Source organism: Nuphar pumila, chromosome 2, assembly GCF_984573655.1.
Source record: "Nuphar pumila chromosome 2, dmNupPumi1.hap1.1, whole genome shotgun sequence".
NCBI lineage: Eukaryota > Viridiplantae > Streptophyta > Magnoliopsida > Nymphaeales > Nymphaeaceae > Nuphar > Nuphar pumila.
In genome coordinates, this window is record NC_143250.1 from 97473484 (window position 1) to 97500628 (window position 27145).

Below are 27145 nucleotides of genomic sequence, written 5' to 3' on the forward strand. Positions count from 1 at the left end.
TCCTAATTCACACCCCCTCCTCCATCTTTATTTTCGTTTGAATAAAAAAGTAATAAAAAATGCATTTTTTCCTTGTGAGGGTAATTTTAAAAACTACCACCAACTGTTTAGCCTTATTTTATACGCCTGAATTTGTTTCCTTTTTATAATATTAGACACCTAAACATTTAACTTGAGTTTATGGATGGCACTGGGCTGGGTCCGGGCGGAGGACAATGTCTTCACCCCGGCCCCATCTCAAAATTTTGCCTTTCATCCCATGGGTTTTGTTTTTAACCTCCATCCCCCTTTCATGTCCTCAATCCTCGGTCCAGACAGGGCGAAGCAAAGTGAGGTGGGACCCCGTTTTCCGGTCCTTTTGTCATTGCCGCCTTTCGTTGTTAGAAGAAGAAGATAAAGGAGAGGAGAGAAATGAGAGCTCACATAGCTCGCTAAAAGAGAGAGAAGATATTCAAGAAAAGGTTTTAGGTTAGGGTTAGAAATATATATAAAATTTTATAATATGCATAAAGGTATAGTAGTAATTTCTTTAACGAGGATCGGGGGTGGGGGCGAAGGCAAGAGTAAGTCCATCCGCCTCTATCTCTGCACGAGTTTTGATTTGAACCTCCATCCCCGATTCATTCTTCATTTCATATCAATCCATTCTTGGTCCAAACGAGACGAGGTAGGGCGGAGCCCCATTTTCTCCCAGTCCACTGCCATCCCTACTTGAGTTAAGTAAATAAACTAATGAGTTAGCAATTGTATGCCTTACACGGTCTATTGTACTAGTGTGATTTTTGCAAACAGTTATTTTAAAAGAAAAAGTGCACACCAAATAATAAATTTAAAACCAATCCTTACACTCACGTAGAATGGCAAGTCAGATCGTCTCCTCATGGAATGAGACATAAGGTATATTGTTTCACTTAAACCCCAAGAAAATAAAAGAATTACACTATCTCTACAATTACAATGTAATAAAAGTAAACACGATTAAAATGAAAACAAATCCTAAACTAAGCTCAAGACTTTCTCTCTTCGCGCTTAAGTAAATAGGTAATGATAGATATCCTCTTCTTTAAAGAAGCAACCTCTAAAAGAAAATGTCTGCAAAACAAAATACATAATTATACATATACTAACAAGACCATTATAAAAATAACAAAAAAGCATGCGGGACTAACAGTTAAAAACTCAAACAAATTAATTCTAACTAAATTCGAGAATAATTGAAAAGAAATCAATAACTAATCAAATAATCAATAATAAATTTATCTAATTTAACACTACTAAAAAAACAAAAACAAGAAGATTATACTAACGGTCACAACTAAAAAGAAAACTAAATAAAAACACCTTTATTTTTTTTTGACAAAAATTAACGAACACACTCCCGGACCAGACATAACTAACACTAATATATCAAATAACACAAAGCAACACCCGAAAACAATAAAAAAAACTAAACTATTCTACCCAAAATGCAAATAAAGAAAACCCAAACTTGACATAACCTGTCAACTTTGAACAGAGGATGAGCAAGGTTAAAACAGATCAGAATCTCCTCAAATTTGGCATAGACCTCGCCAATATCATCTAGTTACGTGTCCGCCTTGTCCCTAGATGAAACTCTACAAAAAATCACATGAAATGATGCACTAAGATATGAAATTCACTTTATTGATTTCTAATTCTAGCGATAATGCAATTAAAATTTAATTAAAACAATACAAAACAATCTAATTAAATACTAATCAGAATAAAGACTATTCTAAAATCAATTTTAAACAAAAAAAATAATCACTAATATGATGACGCGATGCTAAAAATTAATTAAAAATACAAGAAAAAACTAAACTGCATGCTAAATGATTTACTGCTAACTTAAGCAAACACTCGGCTAAAATTGACTAATTTAATCCTAAAAATGTAGATGAAAATAGAATCTAGCGCAAATAGTAAGATCAAAATAAATTTAATCTAACTACTATTGAATTAAAATTAATAAACGATCAAAATTAACTAGGACACGCTATACCAATTGACGTTATTCAAGTAAATCTAATTTATCTAATTTTAATTAATTTAATCTAAATAATATTTCTAAAATATTATAAAATAATTTAATTAACAAATTGATTTAACAACTTAACAATAAACTATACGTCAAATCAAATTAAATCTATTCCATGCCTAACTATTTAAGCACTGGTTCATTAGGATTATGAAACTTTTATCGAGGGGTCAAGTAATTTTTAACAAAATAATAGAAAAAGGGATTGGCAAATGAAATAATTACTTAGGAATGTGTACATTAAATACTAAAATAATTTATTTGAAAACTATTAAATATAATTTAGACAATATAATTTTTTATCATGGGTGTAAGGGCAAAACACATTCAAAGTTCCTTAAAATGTGTTTGGAACTTAAATGTCATTTTGAAAAAAAAGGTAATAGTCTTTGTGATGAATGCCGCTATTTCGCTCCTAGATATGGTAGGATATATCAAAATGACTGCTTTATTCATATAAGATAATTAAAGTTTTTCTTGATTATTACTTTTGTCGCCCCATACGGGTTTGGCGTAGTGGGATGGGTCCTAGGCCGCTGTTAGGCAGGCGGTCGAGGTTCAAATGCCACGGGCATCACCCTTTGCGCAAGCTGAAGCGTGGGGATTCTCTGAGGGCAAAGGGTAGGGTTTAACACTGTCAAGACAATGATCGTAAGTACAGCAGGAAGAGCGGTTTCTCCATATAAATATAAAAAAAAAATCCTACTTATGTCACATGGACACGACATGCCATTCTTGTGTGATTTTCTATTAAGAATAGTATACAAAAGAACACCACGGGAGATCGAAAATTGGATTATCCTTGTGACATCCATAGCTTTTTAACCCATCTGTGCCCTACGTCTATCTCAAACAATAAAGAGTCTCAAACAATGAAAATTGAAAATGCATTTTTTTTTCCAACTCTCACCAAGAACCGGGTCACTTACTGGGCTCACCACCCCTATAAAGTAAACCCCGGGTGGGATCACTGTCACCCTCAAGTCCCTACAGAGCCCCTAGTTAAAGGCGCCCAGGCTCAAACTGGGACAAAGGGGTTAGCACCTTCTTCCTGAGCCCACTGCCACTTGAGCAACCAGGGCAGATGATGAAAATGCTAGGTTTGAACTCTAAACCTCTTCTTTAGAAACAATGCATTTGGCCACTTATACCATATTGTTTGTTTGTTTGTTTTTTAACTTGATGGCAACATTTTGGGGGTTGTTTTGAAACATGCAAAAAATAATGTGGGTTTTCTAATTGAGTTAAACAATGTGGTTATTTGGTTTAAAACTTTAAAAACATAGATTATATAATTAGCAGCAGTTCTCATCGGTACTTGACTTGGGTTTTATTTTCTACTGTGCAACCATTATCTGAAAATTTGGTTCTGCATTGATCAATTTCCAAAGTTTTGATGAAATATTGCAAAAAGGGCATTCCCTATATAGTGGTAAAGTCTCACTTTTTTTTTTCCAACATATAACATATTCATCATAAATTTGAAAAGGTTTCAATTTTTCATATATGTTACATTTTAGTTTATGTTCCTTCTATTTTAAAAAATTAAAGGCGTTGATATTGTCCAAATATTTTCCCAAAATGCATATTTTTTTTTTAAATTACCATGAGATTTTCCCTTTGCCGATAAATCTTGTGACCAAGATTTCATGGTTAGATAATCTTCTTCCCTTATTATATTATCACAAAATTTGGATGAGATCTTAGCATGTTGTGCCAAGAAAATAATCAATCAATGCTGCCAATCGGAACTGTCTCTCATTTACCTTGAAAAAGAAAGAAGTTTTTATTTATGTATTTATGTTGGATAATCACCCAAAACACCGACCTCACATTGGCTGGCCTCCAGTTGGTAAAACCCTTGAGGTACCCTCCCCCACTGGGGGCACACCCAGCTTCGACCTTGTGGCAAGAGGCACCACACGTGGGTTTCAAACTTGTGATGTCCGGTCAAATTGGTCCCCTACCAGCCGAGCCCTTGTGGCAGCGCAATACCAACATGTTTGATAAAACAAACCAGGCTCAGGCCAAGCCTAACTGGGCCTGCTAATCTGCCTGGTCAGGACAATTAAAGAGATCCTGACTCAGGCCAAACCTCAGCCCGGCTGTTCACTAGGCCCGTGTAACAAATAGTGATGTTAAGTGCCAACAAAGTCATGGAGGGAAATGAAGCTTTATTAGTCAGAATTTATCCAATAGAAGAGTAATTAAGATTCCAAATTACTATCACATGCAAGGTAATCACAGTTCTCAGTATAATGGAAACAAGTGCAAAGACTAATAGGAGTTTGAATGAAACTTGGTGTTTTTCTTGTTGATATAATTAGTCGAACATATTGCCACATAGATTTACGGAAATACGACAAAGCACAAATGTAATGTATGGGGGACGCCTTGGGGATTGAACATTGAATCTGCGTCTGTAGAATGGCGAATCACCCCTGTTATGTCGATAAAAGTTCCACCGTTTCACCGCTCCGCCTGTCACGATTAGGATTTTTTTTTCTTTGATTAGGTCTTTGAATCAATTTTTTTTAATTAGGGCTTCTTATAGTTAATTTGATTAAGGTTTTTCTTGTATTTGATTAAGGTTGTTTTTCTTTGATTAAGGTTTGAATTAGGATTTTTTTATATTCAATTTTATGATTTATTTTTCTTGTAGTTTAAGATTTTTTTGTTTATTTATAATTTATTTTCTTGCATTTTAGGGTTTTATGTAAAGGTGCAATGGGTCCAATTGACCCGAACCCAACCGGTACCAGACCCTATAGGGTCAGGGTTTGGTAATAAATGATGAAGGCCCAAAACAAGTGCATATTCATTTAGGGATGCAATTGATTCGGGACATTTGCTCTAACGATGCCTCTCCAAAAATAACACAATGTCCGCAAATTGAAGCAGCATAAAATCCCTTCCATGGAACCCAAGAGGGTTTATGTACCCTGTGGCCGAAGCACGGCGAAATAAGGCATAAAGTCCTTCAGCTGCCAAGTTGAAGAGTAGGGGTGATAGCGGACAACATTGCCTTAGTCCCCGGTGATGCTGAAAGAATTCATAAACTACATGGTAGTCCCATACTGCTATTTCTTCTTTTTTTTTTGACAGAGAAAGCTGGGATTAGGCAGACCCCTAGTAGTTATACAGTCATACCATTTGGGTTTAGAAGTTAACTTGCAACGTCCCAACACAAGGTGACATGCACTAACTGATCCTGCCTGATAAGTGGAGTCCCCGATGGTCCCATACTGCTATTTCTTGGATCATGGACTTCCTGCCACAACATTTGTTACATCCCTGGTGGAGGGATGCACCTTTAACTTGAAACCTACTGTTCAAGCGAAAATGTGCATTTCATATGAAAATGAGCCTCTTTCCCTCATTCCAGGATGAAACAGTCGCACCCCAAAGAAAGAATGAGAACTGGTAAGAGTAACCAATTGAAGGATGACAGGTTCAGAACGGGCTTGTTTGTGAGATGCAACTTTGCGGGCAGTGTAAGGACAAATCTCGATGGTTCTCAGCAGGTAAAATCTTATTATGTTTTCAATTTTTTTTTTTTGTGAAAAATAAATTTAAACATATAAAAATACAAAACAAAAAAATACAATAACTTTTAATTTAATAGCAAAAAAGATATTACAATATATTTTAAACCAGGTAAAAATTTGAAACCCTTGCAATTTCATTGTGATTTTCGTCTTTTGTAAATTTTGTGATAAAATCATGTTCGACTCAATAATTTGTCGATATCTGTCTGAATATGGTGGTTAATCTTCATTCATTTCTGTTTTGTCAAAGGGAATGCAGGCTGGAGGCGAGGCCGACACGACCACCCAGGCTTACCTGCCCCAACCGTGATAAAGCAACGGCAGGCCCCATGCACCAGTGGGATTCGATCCTGGGCCTTCAGCTTGACAGGACTCCGCTGACCACAAGGGTAACCACCACGGTGATAGGGGAGGCCACTAATCAAACCATTTAGAGAGAGAGAGAGAGAGAGAGAGAGAGAGAGAGATCAGAACATTGAACAGAGCCCATGTCAGCAAAATACAACCTTGTTAATATACAAGATACAGGCTATCACCCCTCAACCCATCCAGCATCTCCATGTTCACTTTCACATGTATGGAGTGTTCAACTGATTCTGACCAACTTGACCGACTAAGCAAAATGCTATTGTCAACTATACCAATAGGGCAACCATAGTGATGAAAAGTGCCACCGTGCATACCAGAGCCTGCAGAAGTCACAGGTATACACATAATAAACACAATTCCAATGATATGCATGAAGTGGCTAAAGAGTTGAGAGAGAGAGAGAGATTACAGCGATTGCACAAGCTGCAAGTCCAGAACGTTCCCTGGGGTCCTTGTGGTAGTAATTACCAAAATAAAGGATGGTTGCATAGTACCACATCAAGGGGCATGCAAATCCAAGCAGAAACCTGGGAAATAACAGGGACCGTCAATTCTAGTTTCATATATATATATATATATATATATATATATATATATATATATATATATATATATATATATATATATATAGAGAGAGAGAGAGAGAGAGAGAGAGAGAGAGAGAGAGAGAGAGAACCATCCTATTCCACATCCAAAACAAGGAAGGGGCTTGTCATATAGCCCTATTTGCAAGTCTTCTGCACCGTTGATCAGAGAATACCCTCCCTCACTGTCCTTCAGGTCCACCGTTCGCCCTGCATTTAACACCAAGTCACTGAAGTCAACATGTATAAGAGTACAATATCAGTGAGAGTCATCAGTGCATTGGGCATGGATCCTTTTAATACAATCAAACCAGAATACTGGGTTGCTCTCTCTCTCTCTCTCTCTCATGGAGACACTACACACATACACACGAGTGTAGATGTTATCAAGGGAATACAACCAACATGGCCAAATGCTAGAAGTTGGACGATGAATAGGCTAGCCGGTTGCCAACCAGCTTGTTCACGTCCAGAGAACAGGCTCACAAGCATAGTTACAGGCTCAGCAACTAAACTAAAGCAGCTCTCAAACAGCACTAAGCATGGTTTTGTGACCCTCAGTTTAACTCAAGCTACATAAAATTGTTCTTTAGTGCACAAGGAAAGAATAGGTTTGACCTCACGGTCTATCAACATCTTACATCCAGAGGATGCACATAAATGCAGATCTGCATCAAATTCATGCATTCTTAGCCTCATAATCACCTTGAGGCTGTTTTTCCAGTAAAAATGCTTAAGACTCTGTTCCCTTTAACATTTTCCAATCACAAATGCAAACAGAGGAATAAATGTAATTTGTGACTCAACATTCTTGGTACAGATTTTTGTGGCATTTTCAAAGAATTTACAAATAGTTATGAATACTGAAATTGTAGGCCACAGCTAAAGCCTAATTACAGAGTATAGAATGGCAATGTAAGTTCCAGCACTGACATAGTAGTAGCTTTGGGGCCGGGGCATTGGCCCAGGCCACCAGCCACGTAGAATATAATTGTAAAACTTGTAAATTTTGGATATTATTAATAAATAAATAATTCATCTTTATCTTCGAGTTAGAAATGTATTTCTATCATTTAAATCTTATTTATGTGTTTTTAAATGCTCAATTACTCATTTCTGACTCACAAGGGTAAAATTGATATTTTTAAAACTATTTCAGATATTTAACAATCAATTATATTACTTCTGATCAAAAACATGTTTTAAGAGTTTTGTAAAATACTGGTGTGATATCATTGAATTTTGGAATTTAATAGATGAATTTAACAAGTTAAAAATCCCATTTTTTAAGTATTTTGGTCATTTTAATCAAAAATACTATTTAAAATATTTAATCTATGTTTTATAATAACCAAAGTTGGTGAGATGGAGATGTTGATATATGCAGCGTTTTTTTTTCAACAGTTAATATTTATTGGTGGTTCACCCTATCTTTCTGGATTTTTGGGGATTTCATATTTTTAGAGCTTTTGGCATTTTTGACCGCACACCGAGTGTTTGGTGCATCGTTACTTGAGCGGTCTTTGCGAATTTCGAAACCCTTCGGTCTTTTGGGTTTCGATTTGTTGTTCTTCACATTATTAAAGTAAGTTTCTTTAACTGAACTTGTGGAGAGCATGTTTAGGCACTAATTGCGTAAGGATGATGTTGTGTTAAATACTTCACTGAATTGCAAATACAAGTTATGCGCACACGAGGCACATAGTTGTAGATATCTAAGGATGTTATTGTTGCCTATATATTTAACTGATTTGAGTGCAGGATATAATAAAAATGTGATACTTATGCTAAGTATCAAAACCACTATAAGCCAATGTACATTTAATGCAATGCAATACGAAATGCAAATCGGGTAAATGCTCGTAGTAAGTACGTAGTGCAAATGCATCACCCAATAAATTTATTTTTATTGTATGCAAACACTTTTCTACTCACACATACCACTTAGTTATGGATATCTAAGACTGTCGTAATTGTAGTTCGAAGATCATGCTGAGCATGATTTGAATGTACGAGAATAAAAGTGATTTTCTTATCGTAGTTCAGAGATCATGCTTGTCATGATTTTAGATAGCGAAATATGAAGTGTGATTGTTGTAGGTACATATTTGAGCATGCATTTGTGTGAATAAATGTTGCAGAAATTGATGTATTTGATATGACCATATTCAATCCTAGTATGAAATAATAATTGTGTAATCATGCACGAAAGCATGAGCGATAAAATCATGTTCATGATAAGATTATGCAAATACCATGCATGGACTGATATGTCCCGTACTCTCATGAACGAACCATGATTTGTGTGAATGCTATATATATATATATATATATATATATATATATATATATATACACTATGTGAGACACATTATGCATGAAATGCTTGCTTTGTATATTGATTCATGCGGTGAAACAATGCATATATGACTTGAATCTTGTGTGCATAACTCGAACTACGTAGAAGTTACGTATGTTGAGGTTTAGTTGCTTCGTATTATTAAATGTGCATGTTCACGTATGCATGTATAGAACTCATGTTTTGTTTACGCATGCTTTGAGGTTCAATTTATGAAATACAATATTTTTTGTGGCGATGATATGATGTATAGGATAATATACTTCTATATGATATGATTTAAATGTCATGTGATATGAAATTACGAATACATGCGATAAATGTTTAAGTTTAATAGTGAACTATGGCTTATACAACCTTATTGGTTAAATGTGTGATTTTATGATTTGAGTGTCATATCAAGTGATGTATGATATGATGTATATTGATTGTATACATGCTTGTGCCCGTGTTGGTGGCTATCGACCCTGAAAGTGGTCAATTGTATTGATGCATGTATCACAATAGTTTTCACTAGATATGGTACCTGTTGAAGAATTATTCTCAAAGGATTCTCTGTGAGTGTGTGCATGACTAGGTCAAGTAATCCAGCTAGAGCAATAATGTGATAATCTTCTGAGTTGATTGAGATAACCAATTATGAATTTATAGATTTGACTTTTCTGTTATAGCATGATTATATACTGAACTCAAATGTGAAAATCAGATCCTTATTGGTTTTAGATCTTGATATGAGGTTACGATTGTGATGCTTATGTTAGCGTATAGCTGAATGACACATCACGCCTACAAATGACTAGGTTTGACTTATTAGGTGAATGATACATCACACCTACATAATTTCATTGCATTATGATTGTTTAAGTGAATATATCACACCTATGTCTCATGATTGATGTGTATTATGAATATCTAGTTAAATTACTTAAAAGGTATGTGTATATATTTCATGCTGAAATGCTCAAATGTGATTTGACTTATTGTTTATAAGAATTATGAATACACATGAAAATGATGCAATGATCTGAATGTCTTATATATATATGCGACGACTTTTATGACTTGAATGTATATATGAGTTAAGGTTGAATAGAATATTAAGTGATGAAATGTTTTTAAATGTTTTATATTTGAATACTTGAAATGAATGACTCATAGAACGTTGTTTCATTGTCTACCACTTGATGAATAATATATCATGTCTTTACCTTTAAATGCTTGATATGTTTTCTTTAGGTTTGAGTTTGAGTTGCTTTATCAGACTTTAGCGAATCTGACCCCATTTTATGGGGGACAGATAATGCAGGTAAAGTATGATGAGTAATTTGAGTGAAGGACTGGTTGAGCTGCATCCTCGAGGGTTCACTTTTACCTTGCAATCTTGGTAGACATGATCTTTTCGTTTTAAAAATTTGATCATGTAGAGACTGAATTATTATTTTTATACCTTGATTTGAAATAAAATTAAAAATATTCATATTTCAGTCTTATATTGTACGTAGTTTGAAATGTGTATATCTTGTACATTTTGATTTGATTGTTATCTTTAGTGTAACACCGCCATAACCGTTTTTTAAAATCGTTTCCGCATTATATGATCGGATTTACTTATACTTATAAAAAAAATTGGTATCAAAATTTCAATATTTGAATAATAATTAAGGTTAAAATTTTGTGAGCATTAAAATAATATATATTATATATAATATATAATATAATACGCCCAGCCTGACCTGGCCCACGAGCCTAATGGGCGGGCCTTGGGCAGACTCAAACTAGACTTTTGGCCCGACCCGTCGTTGGTGGGTTGGGCCATTGATCGGGCCGGCCTGGTCAACCGCCTGTTTCATTAGCGGGCCAGTCCAGCCCGTTGCTTGTAACGAAACCAAGATGTCTCTATGCACCTCAAACAAGAGGCCAATACAAACTCGTCAAAGAGGGCAAAACACAATAGCCACTTACGGGCTTAGCCAAGACACAATGTAAAAATATATATTTATTCACATAAAATGCACAGAAAATGCATTCCTTTACAAGAGGCACAATGCCTCTATTTATAGGCAAGAGGGAGTGAGAAGCTCCAAAGCCGTTGGGAGCTCCCAACAGCTATATGATTATTGTATTGTTAAGGGACAAAAGTGCCCTTGACAATACAACAATATACATTTAAATAAAAAAATAAAAGACACAAAATGTCCCCTTAAGGAGCGACACCTGTTACAATGCTCAAAAGACAAAAACACCCTTGGACATACAAATGTATATACATGTATATATATAACAACTATCTTCCAACACCCCCCATTCAAACTCACACAATGACAATCGAGAGCTTGCCAAGAAAAAAGTGAAATCCGAGAGATGGGAGAGCCTTAGTGAAGAAGTCCACTAGTTGATACTCAGATGACACATATGGTAAAGTAATGATCTTCGTGAGGAACTCTTTACAGACATAATGACAATCTATTTCGATATGCTTTGTTCGCTCATGAAATGTATGATTGCTTGCGATATAGACGATGTTTTTTGTTATCACAGCATAACTTTGAGGGCACATATAGGAAAACCCCCAAATCTTCAAGTAACTATTACAACCACACCAATTCAGAATTCGTAGTAGCCATGACACGATATTCGGCTTATGTGGAAGACAGAGATACCTTCTGTTGTTTCTTGCATCTCCAAGATATCAAAAAATCACCTACAAAAATATAAAAAACAATGGTTGAGCGACAATCATTTATATCTTCTTACCAATCATAGTCGGTATATGCAATAACATCTAATGTGGACGAGGATGACAAAAATAAACCACGATTAATAATATTTTTAACATATCTAACTATTGTCATTACAATACTCATATGTACTATAGTAGGAAAATGTTGGAATTAACTAACAGTATTAATAGCATGAGCAATATCAGGACGAGTAATGAAAATGTAAGACAAGACACCAATCATTTGGCGATATGAAGTGGGATCTTTCAAAGGTTTTCCATCATCTATCCTCATTTTCACATTGATGACCTCTGGTGTGTCCACCCTCTTTTTATCCTTAAGGTCTGACCTTTCAACTATCTCAGCTTCATACTTAGTCAGAGACAAAAAATACCCTCAGGGAGAGTAAGTAATGCAACTTTTCTTGAAAGTATTTTTAAAAGAGATTTTTCATTAAAAATTGTTTGCGTAAACCGTGTATTAAATCTTAAATTACTGGTTCACACTAGTAGTGAAGTCTGGGTCGAACACAGATAACATGTTTAAAGCTTTCGTACTCCACACAATAACAAACATTATTGCCTTAAATTAAATGCAAGTAAATCATTCTACCCTATTACAAAAGTTTGAGCAAAAATAGAAGTTATTTCAACCCCAATGAATTAAATTGGCCAGTGGCCCTAAAAAAATTTAAAAATAAAGAAAAACAAAAATTTGCAAGGCTCTTTTCCTCGCGATCTAGCCTTTCTCGTTCGCACAGGCACGACCCTCGCTATCACGCTTTCATCACCAATCATGAACCCACCTGCAAAACACAACCACAAAACAAATGACACCCTAGACTATCGAATTTAGTTGAAGTTAGTTGCAAGAAAACAATAATTAAACCCACAAACCACAAATCCAAATATATCTAATTTTAAAGAAAAGGAAAATCTAGACAAAACAAATTGGTTCAGCTCACAGTTTGCTAGAATATAATTTCCAACACATATTTTCAATTTATCCTTCAAGATGTAGCCAAACTGAAAACTAACTATACTAAACTAATGCCTAAGAAAACAAATTTACTTTACTAATCTATCACTATACTAACGAAACAGAATATTAGCTAAACTACAACATGTAGTCTACTTTAATCGAGCCTTGTTTGAAACCAGTCAGCACATAGTCAGTCCACAAGCGGGCTATCTTGACAGACCTGCTAATCGAGTAGACAAATCTGATCAAACAGATCAGTACGCTGTCACATAGGTTCGGCATGTCAGACCAGCAATCTAATTTTCCACTTTAGGCTGGCCTATCAGATCGGACTTGTTAAAAAAAATATATATTTTTTAGATAGCAGTATGTTGGCCTAATAGGCTGATCTGCACTGGGCTAACCAACTTGCATATCAGCTTATTTTTATGTTAAAAAGATTGCAGACTGAGTCTGCTCTGTTGTTGATTGCAGATCAGGCTTGTTTTGCTGGTACACTGGAGTCGGCTAGAAGGCTGTTGGGTCTAGACAACACCAAACTGATCAAATCTGTCGTTGCTGGTAGATCTGATAAAAATGATCGGATTTAGCTGACCTGATTTGGTCTAGGAAAAATTGATGATCAGGTCGGGCTTAATCCCAGATTGGATCCTTTGCAGCTCAACAAATCAGACCAGACGAAAAAAATTGTTTCGCAGATCAGTATGCGCTAGCAGGCTGATCAGCGTGCCTGCTAATCGAGTAGGCTGTGTGCAGCAAGTACACAACTGATCTGATCTAATCAGCAGATCAGATAGACAAAAAAAAACAGAAATATATATATATATATATATATATATATATATATATATATATATGGTATTTTTTTAACAAGTAAAAGCAATTAACTATTGTGCAGAAAATAATCTAAAAAAATGAATCTAACCTATGCAGCAACTATGTGAAACAAGAACTTAAAGCGAAAGGGGAGAAAAGGCGTACCTAGGGTCACCTCCGATAGAGTGGGGAGAACAGAGCGATCTTCCTCAATGATTGCATGTGTCACGCTACCCTCCGACGAGAGAAGAAGAGGCCGACGAGGAGAAGGGGAAGAAAGGAAGAAGAGGAGGGAAAAAGAAAGGAGAGAGAGGGAACTAGCTGGAGGAGAGAGAGAGAGAGGATTAGAGGGGAAGGGGCATGAATTCCAAGAGGGAAAAGACTCCCTCCCTCTTCTAATTTCTATTATTTATAGGCTGAATTAGGTTTTGGAGGTGATTTAAGAAATTTTCTAAAACACTCTTCAAATTTTCAATAAATTCAAATAGCCTCCATTTTCAAAACTATTTCTAAAAAAAGTTGTTAGTAAAAACTAAATTTTGCTAAAACACTCAAGTGGGTTCAACTTATTTGTTTTTTTTCTCTTTTTGAAATTAAAACATGACCTACAGGATCATGCCAAATCTCGATTAAACAAGGGTTATTAATACTCATTTCACATATAATCATGCATATAGAATGTATATATTATGCATGATCAAATTCTCCCATGCTTATCGTTTGCTAGTCCTCGAGCAAACTGATCCTTAACAAAAGCAAAACAAGCATGCAAATCAATAACCTAGCTCACTTTCGTAGGAATCACGGTTGCATTTAACATATGCAACAAACCCTTTAATCCCCTAGGTTACCCCAGTGGACGAGTAAGGTCTCGTGAGGGTTTGTAGTGATGCTACCCACAAACATTTATGTCATATATATATATATATATATATATATATATATATATATATATATATATATAATTTCTTTTTCAAAAAGTATTAGGCAATTAAGAAATTCGTCTAAACAAACATTTCATACAATTACATTTTCACAACATATTTAGAGTTTTCACATGCTGCCACAGAAGAAAAACTTTTTTCTTTTCTAAAAATTACAATTATCTATACTTTATCCTCAGAAAATCAAGTATACTCATGTTATTGCTCACTTATCCTCACTTATATGTTTTCTGCACAGTTTTTCATAATTATTTCTAAGCAATGAATTTTCAATAAGCGCTTTATTATTTCATTATCTTTTTTTCAATTTTTCATATTTTTACTTTTTTCTCGATTGAGCACTGTATTAATTTTCAGCTTGTCTTTTTCAATATCATAACACCTAAATCCTTTTTGGTTTTCAGCATAACATAGGAAAACACAAGGAATGGCTTTAGCGGAAAGTTTATCATTTTTGTTAGAAAGAACAAAACATTTACACCCAAAGATTCTTAATCTTGAATAATCGGGAAAATTTTTAAATAGCTTTTCAATACAAAAAAAGTATTTTCAATAATAGTGGAAGGCATTCTATTGATTAAGTAAACCGCCGTAACGGTGGTTTCGGCCCAAAACCTTTTTGAAATATTTTTTGATATTAGAAGAGTCTTAGTGGTTTCAATAATGTACCGATGCTTTCTTTCAGCCAACCCATTTTGTTGTGGTATGTAAGGGCAAGATTTTTTATGACTAATTCTTTGTTAATCAAGAAAGCTTTTAAAATCTTTTGATAAAAATTCTTCTTTGGAACTGGATCTAAATATTTTAATAGATGTTTTGAATTTATTTTAACATAACTATGAAATTTTTAAAAACATTCAAATATTTCATATTTAAGTTTAAGAAAGTAGATGCATGTGTGCCTATTATAGTTATCCAAAAAAGTTACATAATAGTCATCAAAAAAATTACATAATGAGAAACTCCTCATTTGGACATAACCAGTGTTGGTCCTCGTACATCCGAATGCATTAACTCAAAAGGTTTTTTAGATACAAATTGGCTATTTCCAAAATGTAGATATTTCATTTTTTCAGTATGCAATCTTCACAAGTCAACTCTTTTCCATTACAATTTTCAAGAAAAGAAAAAAAATACATTTTTGACATACTTGGATGTCCCAATCGCTTTAGACAACGTTCAATACTTTTATTTTCAACAAAACTACAAAAATTTTGATTTGATAGTTCCAAGTTGTCCATGTAATAGAGGTCTCCTCTTCTATAGCCTCACCCAATCAGCTTCTTGGACCGGAGATCCTGTACTAAGCAATGATTAGATGAAAAGGTGACCTCACACCCATGGTCGGTAATTTGAGAAACAGATAAAAAGCTTAGGTTAAGTTTGGGTACTACTCTAATGTTTGGGACAAAAATTTTGATTATTTTTATAAAAAATTTCAAGAGTACCCAAACTTTTAATTTTCAAAGATGTTCCATCGGCGATTGAAATATAAGAATCATTTGAGTTAATCAAATATTTGGATAGTATGGACTCATTTGGAGTCATGTAGAAAGAGGCACTAGAATCAAGAATCTAAGAGTTCTTATCGGGGGTCCACGCATGTTGATACGACCGCACTGAAGATAGAAGAAGATTGACCTTTGATTAGTAGTTAAAGGATTTCTATGAGTTGGGCAAAGGAGACACTCTTGGAACCTTCATCTATGTCACTCTTTTCGCTTGATGATCCCACAGAGGCCACCTTTTTATTTCTCCTTTTTGGACAAAATGACTTGATGTGACCCAGTTCTTTGCAAAAGTGGCATATTATCTTACCACTTCTCTTGTACTCATAGTCACTAGAGTTTCTTTCATTGTCATTTGAGCACTTCTCATAATCACTTGAGCTCTTTTCATAGTCATTTTGGCCTCTTCCAAAGTGAAGAGACCTATATGCTTTTGTATGATTTTTGGGTCTTGACATAGCAAGTACCGATTCCTCATTGCTAGTAGAGGACGTTTTCTTCAACCTATTTTCTTCCATAGTTAGTTCTTCTAAAGTTTCTACTATGAAAGGAACTCTTCCTCTACGAAGATGAGCTGATTTGGTTACTTTAACTTCGGGCCTAAGCCCCTTTTTGAAATGATAAAAATGCTCCGAGTTGATTTGCTTTTTTCGAAGTTCAATATCAAGTGAACAATGTCACTTAGGCTCCAAGAGAGTCAATTCATCCAAAAGGAGCGATAGAGCATTGTAATATTCTCTTATGCTCATATCTCCTTGGGTCGTGATTCTTTCTTTCTTTCTTTTAGAGATTACATATATGAGCTACATCTCTTAAAAAATACATATCTTGGAGATATTTCAAAGCATCACTAGCAAATTCAAACTTTGCTAAGCTAGAACATTTTTTTATTTCAACACTATTGATAAGTCATCCCATGATTTTGGAATAAGCCATCTTTCACCTCTTTTCATAGTTGGCAATGACTTATTCATCTCATCTCTTTGAAGTGCAATTTCTTTGCCGTTTTCATTCATGGTGAGTACGAGCTTTGGTTCCTTCTCGGATCCATCCACCAAGCCCCATAGGCCCTCTTCCCAAATTTTGTGCTTCACTATGGATGCCCACATCACATAGTTTGTCATTGAGCCTCACGAGTATGGTGGTGATCATTTCTAGTTCATCTTTCATAGGAACAAGAAGAGAGATAGAAAGATAAAGAGGAAGAAGAAGGGAATGAAGGCGGATTTTTTTTGGGCACCATGAGTCTATGAAAATGTCTTCAAAGAGACAACATGCATAAGAACACTAAGTTCTTAATGAGAAACACGTGTACAAAGGCACGATAAGAACACTTGGAACAAATGTGCACAAAGGCACAACACATTCAAGATAACACAAATGCACAAAGGCATAAAAAATATGGATTTTTATTCAAGAAGAGAGCTTTGGCTTAAAGCTTAGAGAATTACAAAGGAGAGGACCCCTATTTATAATACATGAATGGAGGCCTTGGAGGGGCTCGATATAGACGTTGGGCCCCTCCAACGGTCACATTCAGGTACTATAAAAATTATATATATAATATATAGAGAGAGATACATGTACATATATATATAATATGTATATGTATCTATATATATGTATAGATATATATATGAACTTTATATTTTAACATCCCCTCGCAAACTTGCGGTGTGATGACCGAAAGTTTGACAAGAAGAAAATTGAATCTAGGGGAACATAGTGTAATGAGATATACAAAAAAACAAAGAGTGCGATAAGCACTTAGCAACATCCACCAATGGACAAACAAAAGGGATAACACCCAAATCCACAAAGAGACAACACAATATAAAAATATAAATCTCTTATTGAAAAGAGAGAGAGCTCTCAAGAGTAAATAATACAAGAGGGGGGCACCCCTATATATACAAAAGGAAAGGGAGAGAGGGGTGGCCTTATGGCCTAAAAATAAGTGCCACAAAGGGGGCTCCCCATGGAGTCGTTGGGAGCCCCCAACGGTCACAAATGTGACCGTTGGGGGCCCCATCGACTCAATGGTGGGGCCCCTTATGTGGGTAAAAAAAAAAAGAAAAAAAAAGAATGTGCAAAATAAATACAAAAAAGGGGAAAATATCAAGTACCCCTATCGGGTACTTGTGAAATGACTAAAATACCCCTATTGGGTATATTAGACAATATATATATATATAAACATATATATATATAGATTACATGTATTTTAACACCCTCCCTCAAGCTTTACGGGGATATAACTGAAAGCTTGTTAAGGAGAAACAAAAAACGAGGAGCAACAAGGGCTTTAGTGAAGAAGTCCGTCAACTGGTACTCGGATGTGACGTAAGGTAGTGCTATGGTTCTTCTTAGGTATTCATCACGTACGTAATGACAATCCATCTTGATGTGCTTAGTACGCTCATGGAAGGTGTGATTGCTTGCAATATAAATTGCGCTTTTGTTGTCACAACACATCTTCGAAGGAGTAGAGATGACAATGCCCATATCACTGAGGAGACTTCTTAGCCATACAAGTTCCATAGTTGTAGTGGTCATAGCACGATATTCCGTTTCCGTTGAGGACAATGATACTTTGTGTTGCTTCTTGCATCTCCAAGAAATCATAGAGTCACCTAAGAAAACACAAAAACCCGTAATTGAGACTCTGTCATTGGGATTTCCTCCCCAATAAGCATCAGTATAAGCAATTAAATTAAGTGATGAAGAGGAGAAAAGAAAAACTCCCTTAGTTATGGTGTTTTTAATGTATCTGACAATCCTTAAGACTGCACTCATGTACACGGTTGTAGGTGCATGTTGAAATTGACTGACAGAGTGGACGACATGAGCAATGTTTGGCCGAGTGATGGATAAGTAGGTTAGAGACCCAACAAGTTGACGGTAGGGAGTAGGATCCTCGAGAGGTGTTCCATCTTTCAATCTTAACTTTGCATTGATGACTTCAGGGGTTTCTGTCTTCTTATCATCGGAGATACCTGACTTGGAACAAATGTCAGCATCAAGTTTCATCTGAGAGAGAATGTACCCTCGAGGAGAGTACGTCACTTCAATTCCTAAAAAGTATCTTAAGAAACCAAGGTCAGACATGTCAAAATTTTCTGTTAAAACTTTCTTAATATCATTAATTTCTTGCTCATCACTTCCAGTGATGATCATATCATCAACATAAAGTAGTAGAATAACTACTGAAGACCCTGCACTTTTCACAAACAAAGCAGTGTCGGTATAACATGAACGAAAATTCAAACTTGTCATTACATTACTAAATCTATCATGCCAAGCCTTTGGGGCTTGTTTCAAACCATATAATGCATTTTTAAGTTTGAGAATTTTATTTTTACCAATACATACTCCTGGTGGAGGATCCATGTAAACCTCTTCATTTAATTCACCATTTAGGAATGCATTCTTAACATCTAGTTGATAGATAGGCCATTTTTTAACTGACGCAACGGCGATAAGAGTCCTAACACTAGTCATCCTAGCTACGGGTGCGAAAGTTTCTTCATAGTCTATACCGTATTCTTGAGCGTATCATTTTGCTACCAATCGGGCTTTATAGCGTTCTAATGAGCCATCACTTTTAGTTTTAATTTTGAAGACCCATCTACATCCAATCGATCTCTTTCCAGCTGGCTTCACACGTGTGATAGTTCACGTACGACTTCATGCTCGTGCCTCGAAGCTCGAGTTAAAAAAATTTGTTGCGAGTGTTTGGCTTGAAAATATCATGATTTCTAATGTGGCATTTTCAAAGTATATAATTGATATTTTCAAAATATCAGTGATGCTTGAAGTGTGGTGACTTCATCCACTATTTTGTGCTATTTGATGCCTTTTATTTTTTATGTTTTATTATACCATTTCTTTATGTTTTATGTGTTTTTCTATTTCTTAAAACTTTATATATATTCTCTAGTTTAACAAATTTTGTTGACATATTTTTCGGTCTCCGAGAAATTCCTGATTAGTAAGAACTGAGAACGAGATTTTTTACTCAAAATTAAACTATTTCTTGTTTTAATGAGGTTTTCGTTTTGCATATTCTATTCCATAACGACGAATGATGCAATATTTGGAAAACAGAGAGGGAAAAAAACATGAGATGTATAACATATCGTGTTAATTTTAATGATTACAATAGAATTTTCGGAAAAAAAATTTCTTGGGAGGGGGGGGGGCTGCCCCCTATAACCCGCTGACCGCGCAGCGGGACCCGCGCCGGGGGACCCCCCTTCTCTCTCTCTCTCTCTCTCTATATATATATATATATATATTGCCGCACACCCGCACCCGCACCCGCACCCATGTGATATACGTCTTCAAAGAGACAACATACATAAGAACACTAAGTTCTTAATGAGAAACACGTGCACAAAGGCACGATAAGAACACTTGGAACAAATGTGCACAAAGGCACAACACATTCAAGAGAACATAAATACACAAAGGCATAAAAAATATGGATCTTTATTTAAGAAGTGAGAGAACTTTGGTTCAAAGCTTAGAGAATTACAAAGGGGAGGAACCCTATTTATAATACATGAATGGAGGCCTTGGAGGGGCTCCATGTAGACGTTGGAGGGGCCCAATGTCTATATGGTGAGCCCCCCAAGGTCAAAAAGAAAAGAAAAAATACAATCATATTCCAAGTGGAATATGCATAAAAAAGAGAAAGAAAAAAAAACAATTTTACCCTTATCGGGTATTACAAAAATTATATATATAATATATAGATATAGATACATATATATAATATATATGTATATGTATCTCTCTCTCTATATATATATATATATGTATATATATATGGACTTTATATTTTAATAGAGTCCACGATCATACGATCCACGACCTCAAGTCCACATGAGCACGCTTTTACCACGATCAAAATAGCAATAGCTTTGATACCATGTAACGAAACCAAGAGCTCTCCACACACCTCAAATAAGAGGCCAATACAAACTCCTCAAAGAGGGCAAAGCACAATAGCCACTTAGGGGCTTAGCCAACACACAATGTAAAAAATATATTTATTCACATAAAATGCACAGAAAATGCATTTAATTTACAAGATGCACAATGCCTATATTTATATACAAGAGGGAGTGAGAAGCTCCAAAGGAAATAGCTGCTGGGAGCTCCCCAACGGCTAGAAATCTAGCCGTTGGGAGCTCCCAACAGCTATATGACTGTTGTATTGTCAAGGGATAAAAGTGCCCTTGACAATACAACAATGTACATTTAAATGGAAAAAATAAAAGACAAAAAAAGTCCCCCTAAGGGCAACACCTGTTACAATGGTCAAAAGACCAAAATACCCTTATATATATATATATATATATATATATATATATATATATATATATATATATATATATATATATAACAACTATCTTCTAACATTGCCCACCCCTAAGTAGATTCACAGAAATCCTGAAAAGAACTTATACTTAAGAACAGTCACAAATCTTGTTCTCGAGATTTTTCATGGCAAGGAAAAACTCTTGAGAATTTTAACAGGCAAGCCTTTGAACTTCTTGTGATTTTATCAGGATTCAAGGCTTGTAAATTTCTTGTGATAAAACCTAGTTGATAATATGGCATGCATAATAAGTCTCCCAAGACATGGAATAACAAAGGAACATGCAGAAAAGATGTTGAAAGAATCAAATATTTGAACCTCCTCAAATACTAGAAGGGGCGTAGTTGGTAGAGTAACATAAGGGACTCAATATCAACAAGAGGGAAAAGAGGGAATAAAACATAAATCAGAAAACAAGGATGGAACCCTACAATCACCTAAAGAGAGACTTGAAGTAAAGGTTAATGAGGTGTGGCAAGAGTTGAAGAAAGAGTTGACAACAGTAGTTGATGAACTGTAAAGAAAATTGACAATGGAATTTCCAGACAACTAAGAAATTTAAACCATGTTGCCCTAAATACTTGAAAAACTTACAGGCCTCATAGTAGAGGTTTTGTAACTTGGAGGCATTTAGGATTTGAGAATTGCAACAACAGCAACCCATATAAGTAATGTTGTTACAAACAACAATTTGTATTTATGAACAAAACTAGATTTGCTGAAATATCAAAGTGGAACATATTCTTATACATGGCAAAAAATTAGCAAAGAAATCTGAAGTCCTGTTTTGGATCTTTGACTGAATTGTCTTAGAAGGTAACAACATCAAATTCATAAAATCTGCTTGGATGCCACAAGCAAATTTAAGATAATTCTTTGTAACCAAGCGCCAAAAAAACACATGCAAAAGTGATACCAAGTAGGAGAATTTCGGAAGGATGACACTGCACGCTAAAGACTCAGAATCTACTCATGATCCAAAGAAAGTTCCAGGTCAAGACATAAAACCAAGCCATCTACTGACCCAGTGAATCCTTTAGAAATATCCTCAAATATACACAAGTCACGTGAAATTAGCCAAGCTGACTTAGTTGAACCCAAGAATTTGCATAGTTAAGTAAAATCAGTGGACATTTTACAGGGGCACTGACTAAATCCTTGAAAGACTCGGGCAAGCTGGCCAAGTCCATGCTCGAGTCTCGAAGGACTAGGTGAGTCTTGATGGATGCCAAAGTGCATTGAGAGCTAGGTCACAAGTCCAACCAAAACTCAAGTCAAACCAGTCCAAGGCTAGGGTGAGTCAAAGCCATTAACTCAATGAATCCCAATCCAAGTCTCAAAACACACCACGTCAATCTCAGCAAATCCACATAGATAAAAGTTCCTAATGGGATTGTGTCCAAAATAACCTGAACAATAAATTATGTACAATAAGGCAACAAGACAGGAATGACCCTAGTGTAAAAATATATAGACATACTTGTTGCAAGTGGAAAAAAAAAATGTACATGCCCACTCATATCAAGCATATCCTACTCCCAAAAACAAAGGACTAAACTATTTCTCAGGTATGTGGGTCAGGGTACTCAAGAGGCCAAGTAACAACAGTTTTCATAGAAAACTGATATTTTAGGATAGGTACATATGGGCAAGTTAACTGCACAGAGTATGTTCAATAACTCGAAACAATGGCCACTGCTGGAAGCAGAAAACTAATTGCTTTAAGAGTAACAATTAAGACAATGCCTACAAACACTATAAAGAATAAAGTAACAAACAAAATCAATATCACTCCAATGGGCATCACAGAAAGCTGATAGTCTAGGCACCTGCCTTAGGCCAAGTTAACCAGTATGATGTAGAACTTACTGATAGTGCAGCACCAAAAGCAAAAGTATCAATTAAAAACAACTAATTCTAGGAAGAAACAAGTATGATGGTTTAATATACTAAGAAATAGCTGAATTCAACCACAGCATGGAAAATTAGATACCCTGCACAATCACAATATTAATTGCAGTATTCCCTGGAAGGCTGGAAACGAAACTGATCAAACTGATCATCTCACCCTAACTGAACAAAATCTTGCAGTTGTACTCATGAAGATGCACCACTTCAAGTTCATCCATGACGAACAAGCATGCTAAAATTTTAGACATACAATGCTGTAATTTACCTCTCTCCATTTTATAAAAATCTTTAATACATTCACCCTGTTAGGAACCAAGAATCATTTGCTCCACGCAAGCCTACAGCTTCATAATATAAAATAATTTAGACAAAACCAAAATCCAATAGCAGCAATAAAAATGACAAGAGCAACAACAATAAAAACATAATAGTGATGATGGCAATGTAGATCTAGAAAATAGTCCAGATTGCTCTGTGTAAATGTTTCTCAACATAGCATGATCACATACAAGTAGAAGGAGATCTTCAAGATAGATGCTATTGACAAATGGCATGCATCACAATCAAAAGAAAACAGTAGTTAAAGGAGAAAGCGAGAAAAGAGAGAAACATGTGTCTTCATGTGCATGAGAGAGAGGGGTGGGGATATAATGCATCTACATCTGTACAAAAAAATACGAGATTATCAGCATATTTATTTTCTTCAAAGAAAAGACAAATACAACTTGTAGATCTTGATTGCTCTGATTTAAATAATCTCTTATAATGGTATAAGCTATGCAAGTGCCGTTGTTCCTAAAGGCAATACCTGATAGTACATAAACTATATCCTTTTCATACAAAGGAAATGAGGGGACATAAAGATGCAGAAGTAACAGCACACGATTCCCACAACATTTGGCATTGTCGAGTCCCCTTTCCATCACATGTAACACCCAAGCAAAAGTGTACCGTTAACAATATTAAACTCGATTCAGTGCACAGAGTAGATCCAAGGAGAGTTTCAAGAGCAAAACAAACTTGGACTCTGCTAGCTGCAAAAGAAAAGGAAGAGGAGGGAGATGGGGTGGAGTGAAAATAAAACAGATACTATGAGAAGGATCCGTAACTCCATCTTATTTTAGGTAACTCCATCTTATTTTAGATAACAAGCTTCCATGTCTTAACTAAGACAACAAAGTGTGTTCAAGTCATAACTTAGCTGAATTGATTCATACGCAAATATACTCTGACACAAGTAGCACTAGCTGTGATTTTAACCATGTCAGGAATTATATCCCACACCTACACAGACATACTTAAGATCATTTCAGTAACTGAAATCTTCTTAAAGCTATTGCAGTGTTTGTATCAAATATACTAAAAAAAGACAAGGGAAAGTTTTACACTACAAATACCATTCTTTGATAACAGACACAATCATGATTCAACAACGGCCTTGCATGAGATCTTTTTATTTCTGTTGCTTTTCAAACATTAGAAACCAGCATTCCCTTCAATTAAATTGATCTCTAGACCGTATTTGCAGCAAAAAAAGCCAGAGCTAAAAATTTTAGAACCTGCACCTGAATCACTGATCTAGCTTTTTTATACAAATTCAATTCAAACCTCAACACTGAATTTGACACCTTAACAACAAATCCTAGTTCAGAAATCAGAAAATCACATCAAAGCTCAAACAATGTTTCCAATATCGATCACATGCTAATAACCCCTTCATCAAATCCCAACCAACGATTCTGAAATAAACCACATCCTCCAAAAACATGCTCGACTGAACATCACTGCCCTAAATCCAAAATATTTTAAACAAAACAAACTACAGCCAACGTCACTAAGAACAGCAAAACCAAATCTGGATCAAGATATACACACAGAAATCAGAAGAACACTTTATTTTAACTTCTAGACTATATTCTATTGTTTAAATCAACAGGAAATAACATTACTCCAAAGCCTACCCACAAACTATTTTCACAAAACCTTAACAAAATGAAAATTCAATTACATACATAAGACAGTACCAACATGATGAATGGATGGAAAAGAAACAAAGATAGCCCACCTTTTCCTCAGGCACATCTATTATTGGTTCTTCGTAGATATTACCAGAGTGAGCAAGGAACCACACTGTGCCAAGTTTGGAGTACAATTCTATAAAAAATTTAATCAAATTCACAAACAAGAGTTCCTTAATTTCTTTCTCTGTTTAAAATTGGCAGGCTGACAACTGGAACTTTGGTGGGTCACATTTTTGTATTTTTTTATGCAAAAAAGTGGAGTAATTGGAAAGAATGCTTAACAAACAGGCAATCACATAAAGCAAACGATACGATGCAATTAAAAAGAAAAAAGTAGTTCGCATATCGCAAGACATTCCCCTTAAACCAAACAAAGCCAAATAACACAAACCCACTTCCATTTTCACCAGAAAATCGACTCCCCACAAAACAAATCGGAGTTTCCCCGCTTCGTCTTTCACCGAATCAATGAAACAAGAGAAATTCATCTCATTTTCCGCTAGGAAAATCGATTTTCCGGCGGAATTAATGGTTATTTCCGCTTCCCCACTAAAGACACAAAAGAATATTAGAACAAGAGGAAGACGGTGGTGAAGAAAAGGGAAGCAAAATAATACCATATAGAGTAGTAGTGGAAAGAAGGAATAAAGAAGAGTCTCTCTTCGCCGGAAGGGGGGTCTCCGACGCCGGGCGAAATGTCCAAGCCCCAACTTTACGTTCGGAAGTCAGGGCCCTGTTAACGTCCGCCAACTTTGTAAGAGAGGTGACCCTTCATACTGTGTGCTCCGTATCCGCGCTATTATATGGTTTGTTCTACGGGAAGGCAACTTGATTGGTACGGTGGGACTCGGTTCACCTTTTTATTTAGGGGAAAGCATTCGATTCTCTCGTGGACAAGGCAAGGAACCCCTTATTCACCAATTACATCTACATTTTTTTTAAATGATTTTTTGAGTGTTAAAAATTGTGTACATGTTACCTAGGGGTGTCAACGGGTAGGGTTTGGTTCGAACTCAAGTAGAACCAGACCCAAACCTAATTTGAGATGGCAGTATTAGGTCCAGATCCGGGTCCAATCTGACCCACCATAAGAGAAATCATACCCGGATCCTATAAAGATTTCATGAACCAAACCAGAATCAGACTAGATAAAATATTTTTCTTTTCATCTTTTTACATTGAAAAATGTGGATCTTAGTTTAAACTGCAGTCGGGCCAAGGTGTGGTATGAAGTTTTGCAAACCATACTGGCTCCATATATTAATCAGACCTTCTAGGTCCGACCCAGATTCTAATAGATCCTTCTTATTTATTTATTAGAGAACCCTGACCCTATAAGGTTTGGTATGGGTCAGGTCTAGGTCAAACCAGACCCATTGACACCATCATTGTGGTTTTCTATTTGATCAGCGGGGTCATGTGTCAAGTTGAAAGCCCAGGTTCCAATCTTGCTGGTGCATGGGGGTACGGTTACTTTACCATGGTTGAGACTAAGGGTGTCAATGGGCTAGGTTTACCGAGACCAAACCCTATAGGATCTGGGTACGGTGACAAATAAGAAGACCTGATTATGGACTCGAAGGTTTGATTAATACATGGACCTGGGTATAGTTTGTGAAATTTTATATCAGACCCAAGCCCGACCCAAGTTTCAATTAAGACCCACAAATTTTCAATGTAAAAATGATAAAAAAATATTATTTTATCAGGTATGGTTCGGGTCTGCTTCATATAGTTCTTATCGGGTATGGGTAGGGTTTCTCTTATAATAGACCCGATTAGACCTAGGTCCGGACCCAATACCATACCAAAAAAATTGATCCAAGTTCGGTTCCACCTAGGTCTTAACCAAACCTGACCCATTGACACCCCTAGTTGGGACATGTAAAAATGAGTAGGGGTGTCAACCAATCAGATTTGGTTCAGACCTAGGTGGAAC

At 35.7% G+C, this 27145-nt stretch overlaps 1 protein-coding gene across 2 annotated transcripts; it reads right to left on the bottom strand.

Moving 5' to 3' along the window:
• Window positions 1–6055: 6055 nt before the first annotated feature.
• On the bottom strand, window positions 6056–25963 carry LOC149846308 (large ribosomal subunit protein eL20z-like). 2 transcript variants are annotated; one of them, XM_089997939.1, is made up of 5 exons: window positions 25824–25963; window positions 23451–23529; window positions 6653–6770; window positions 6386–6503; window positions 6056–6296 (listed from the first exon to the last, which is right to left on the bottom strand). In XM_089997939.1, the coding sequence occupies exons 2-5, from the start codon at window positions 23458–23460 to the stop codon at window positions 6243–6245; spliced, it is 300 nt and encodes a 99-aa protein (XP_089854065.1). In that variant the 5' UTR covers window positions 23461–23529; window positions 25824–25963; the 3' UTR covers window positions 6056–6242. The 2 variants fall into 2 exon arrangements, with proteins under 2 accessions (XP_089854065.1, XP_089854064.1); XM_089997938.1 differs by having other exon boundaries at window positions 6647–6770.
• Window positions 25964–27145: the final 1182 nt, after the last annotated feature.

Bases quoted from the DNA above. Each gene is read 5' to 3' on its own strand.
- LOC149846308 (XM_089997938.1), bottom strand. The intron at 6,504-6,646 runs TCTCTCTCTCTC...GTTATTTCCCAG, and splicing joins TGTGGAATAGGATGGTTCTC to GTTTCTGCTTGGATTTGCAT. The intron at 6,297-6,385 runs GTAATCTCTCTC...TGACTTCTGCAG, and splicing joins TTGCAGCTTGTGCAATCGCT to GCTCTGGTATGCACGGTGGC.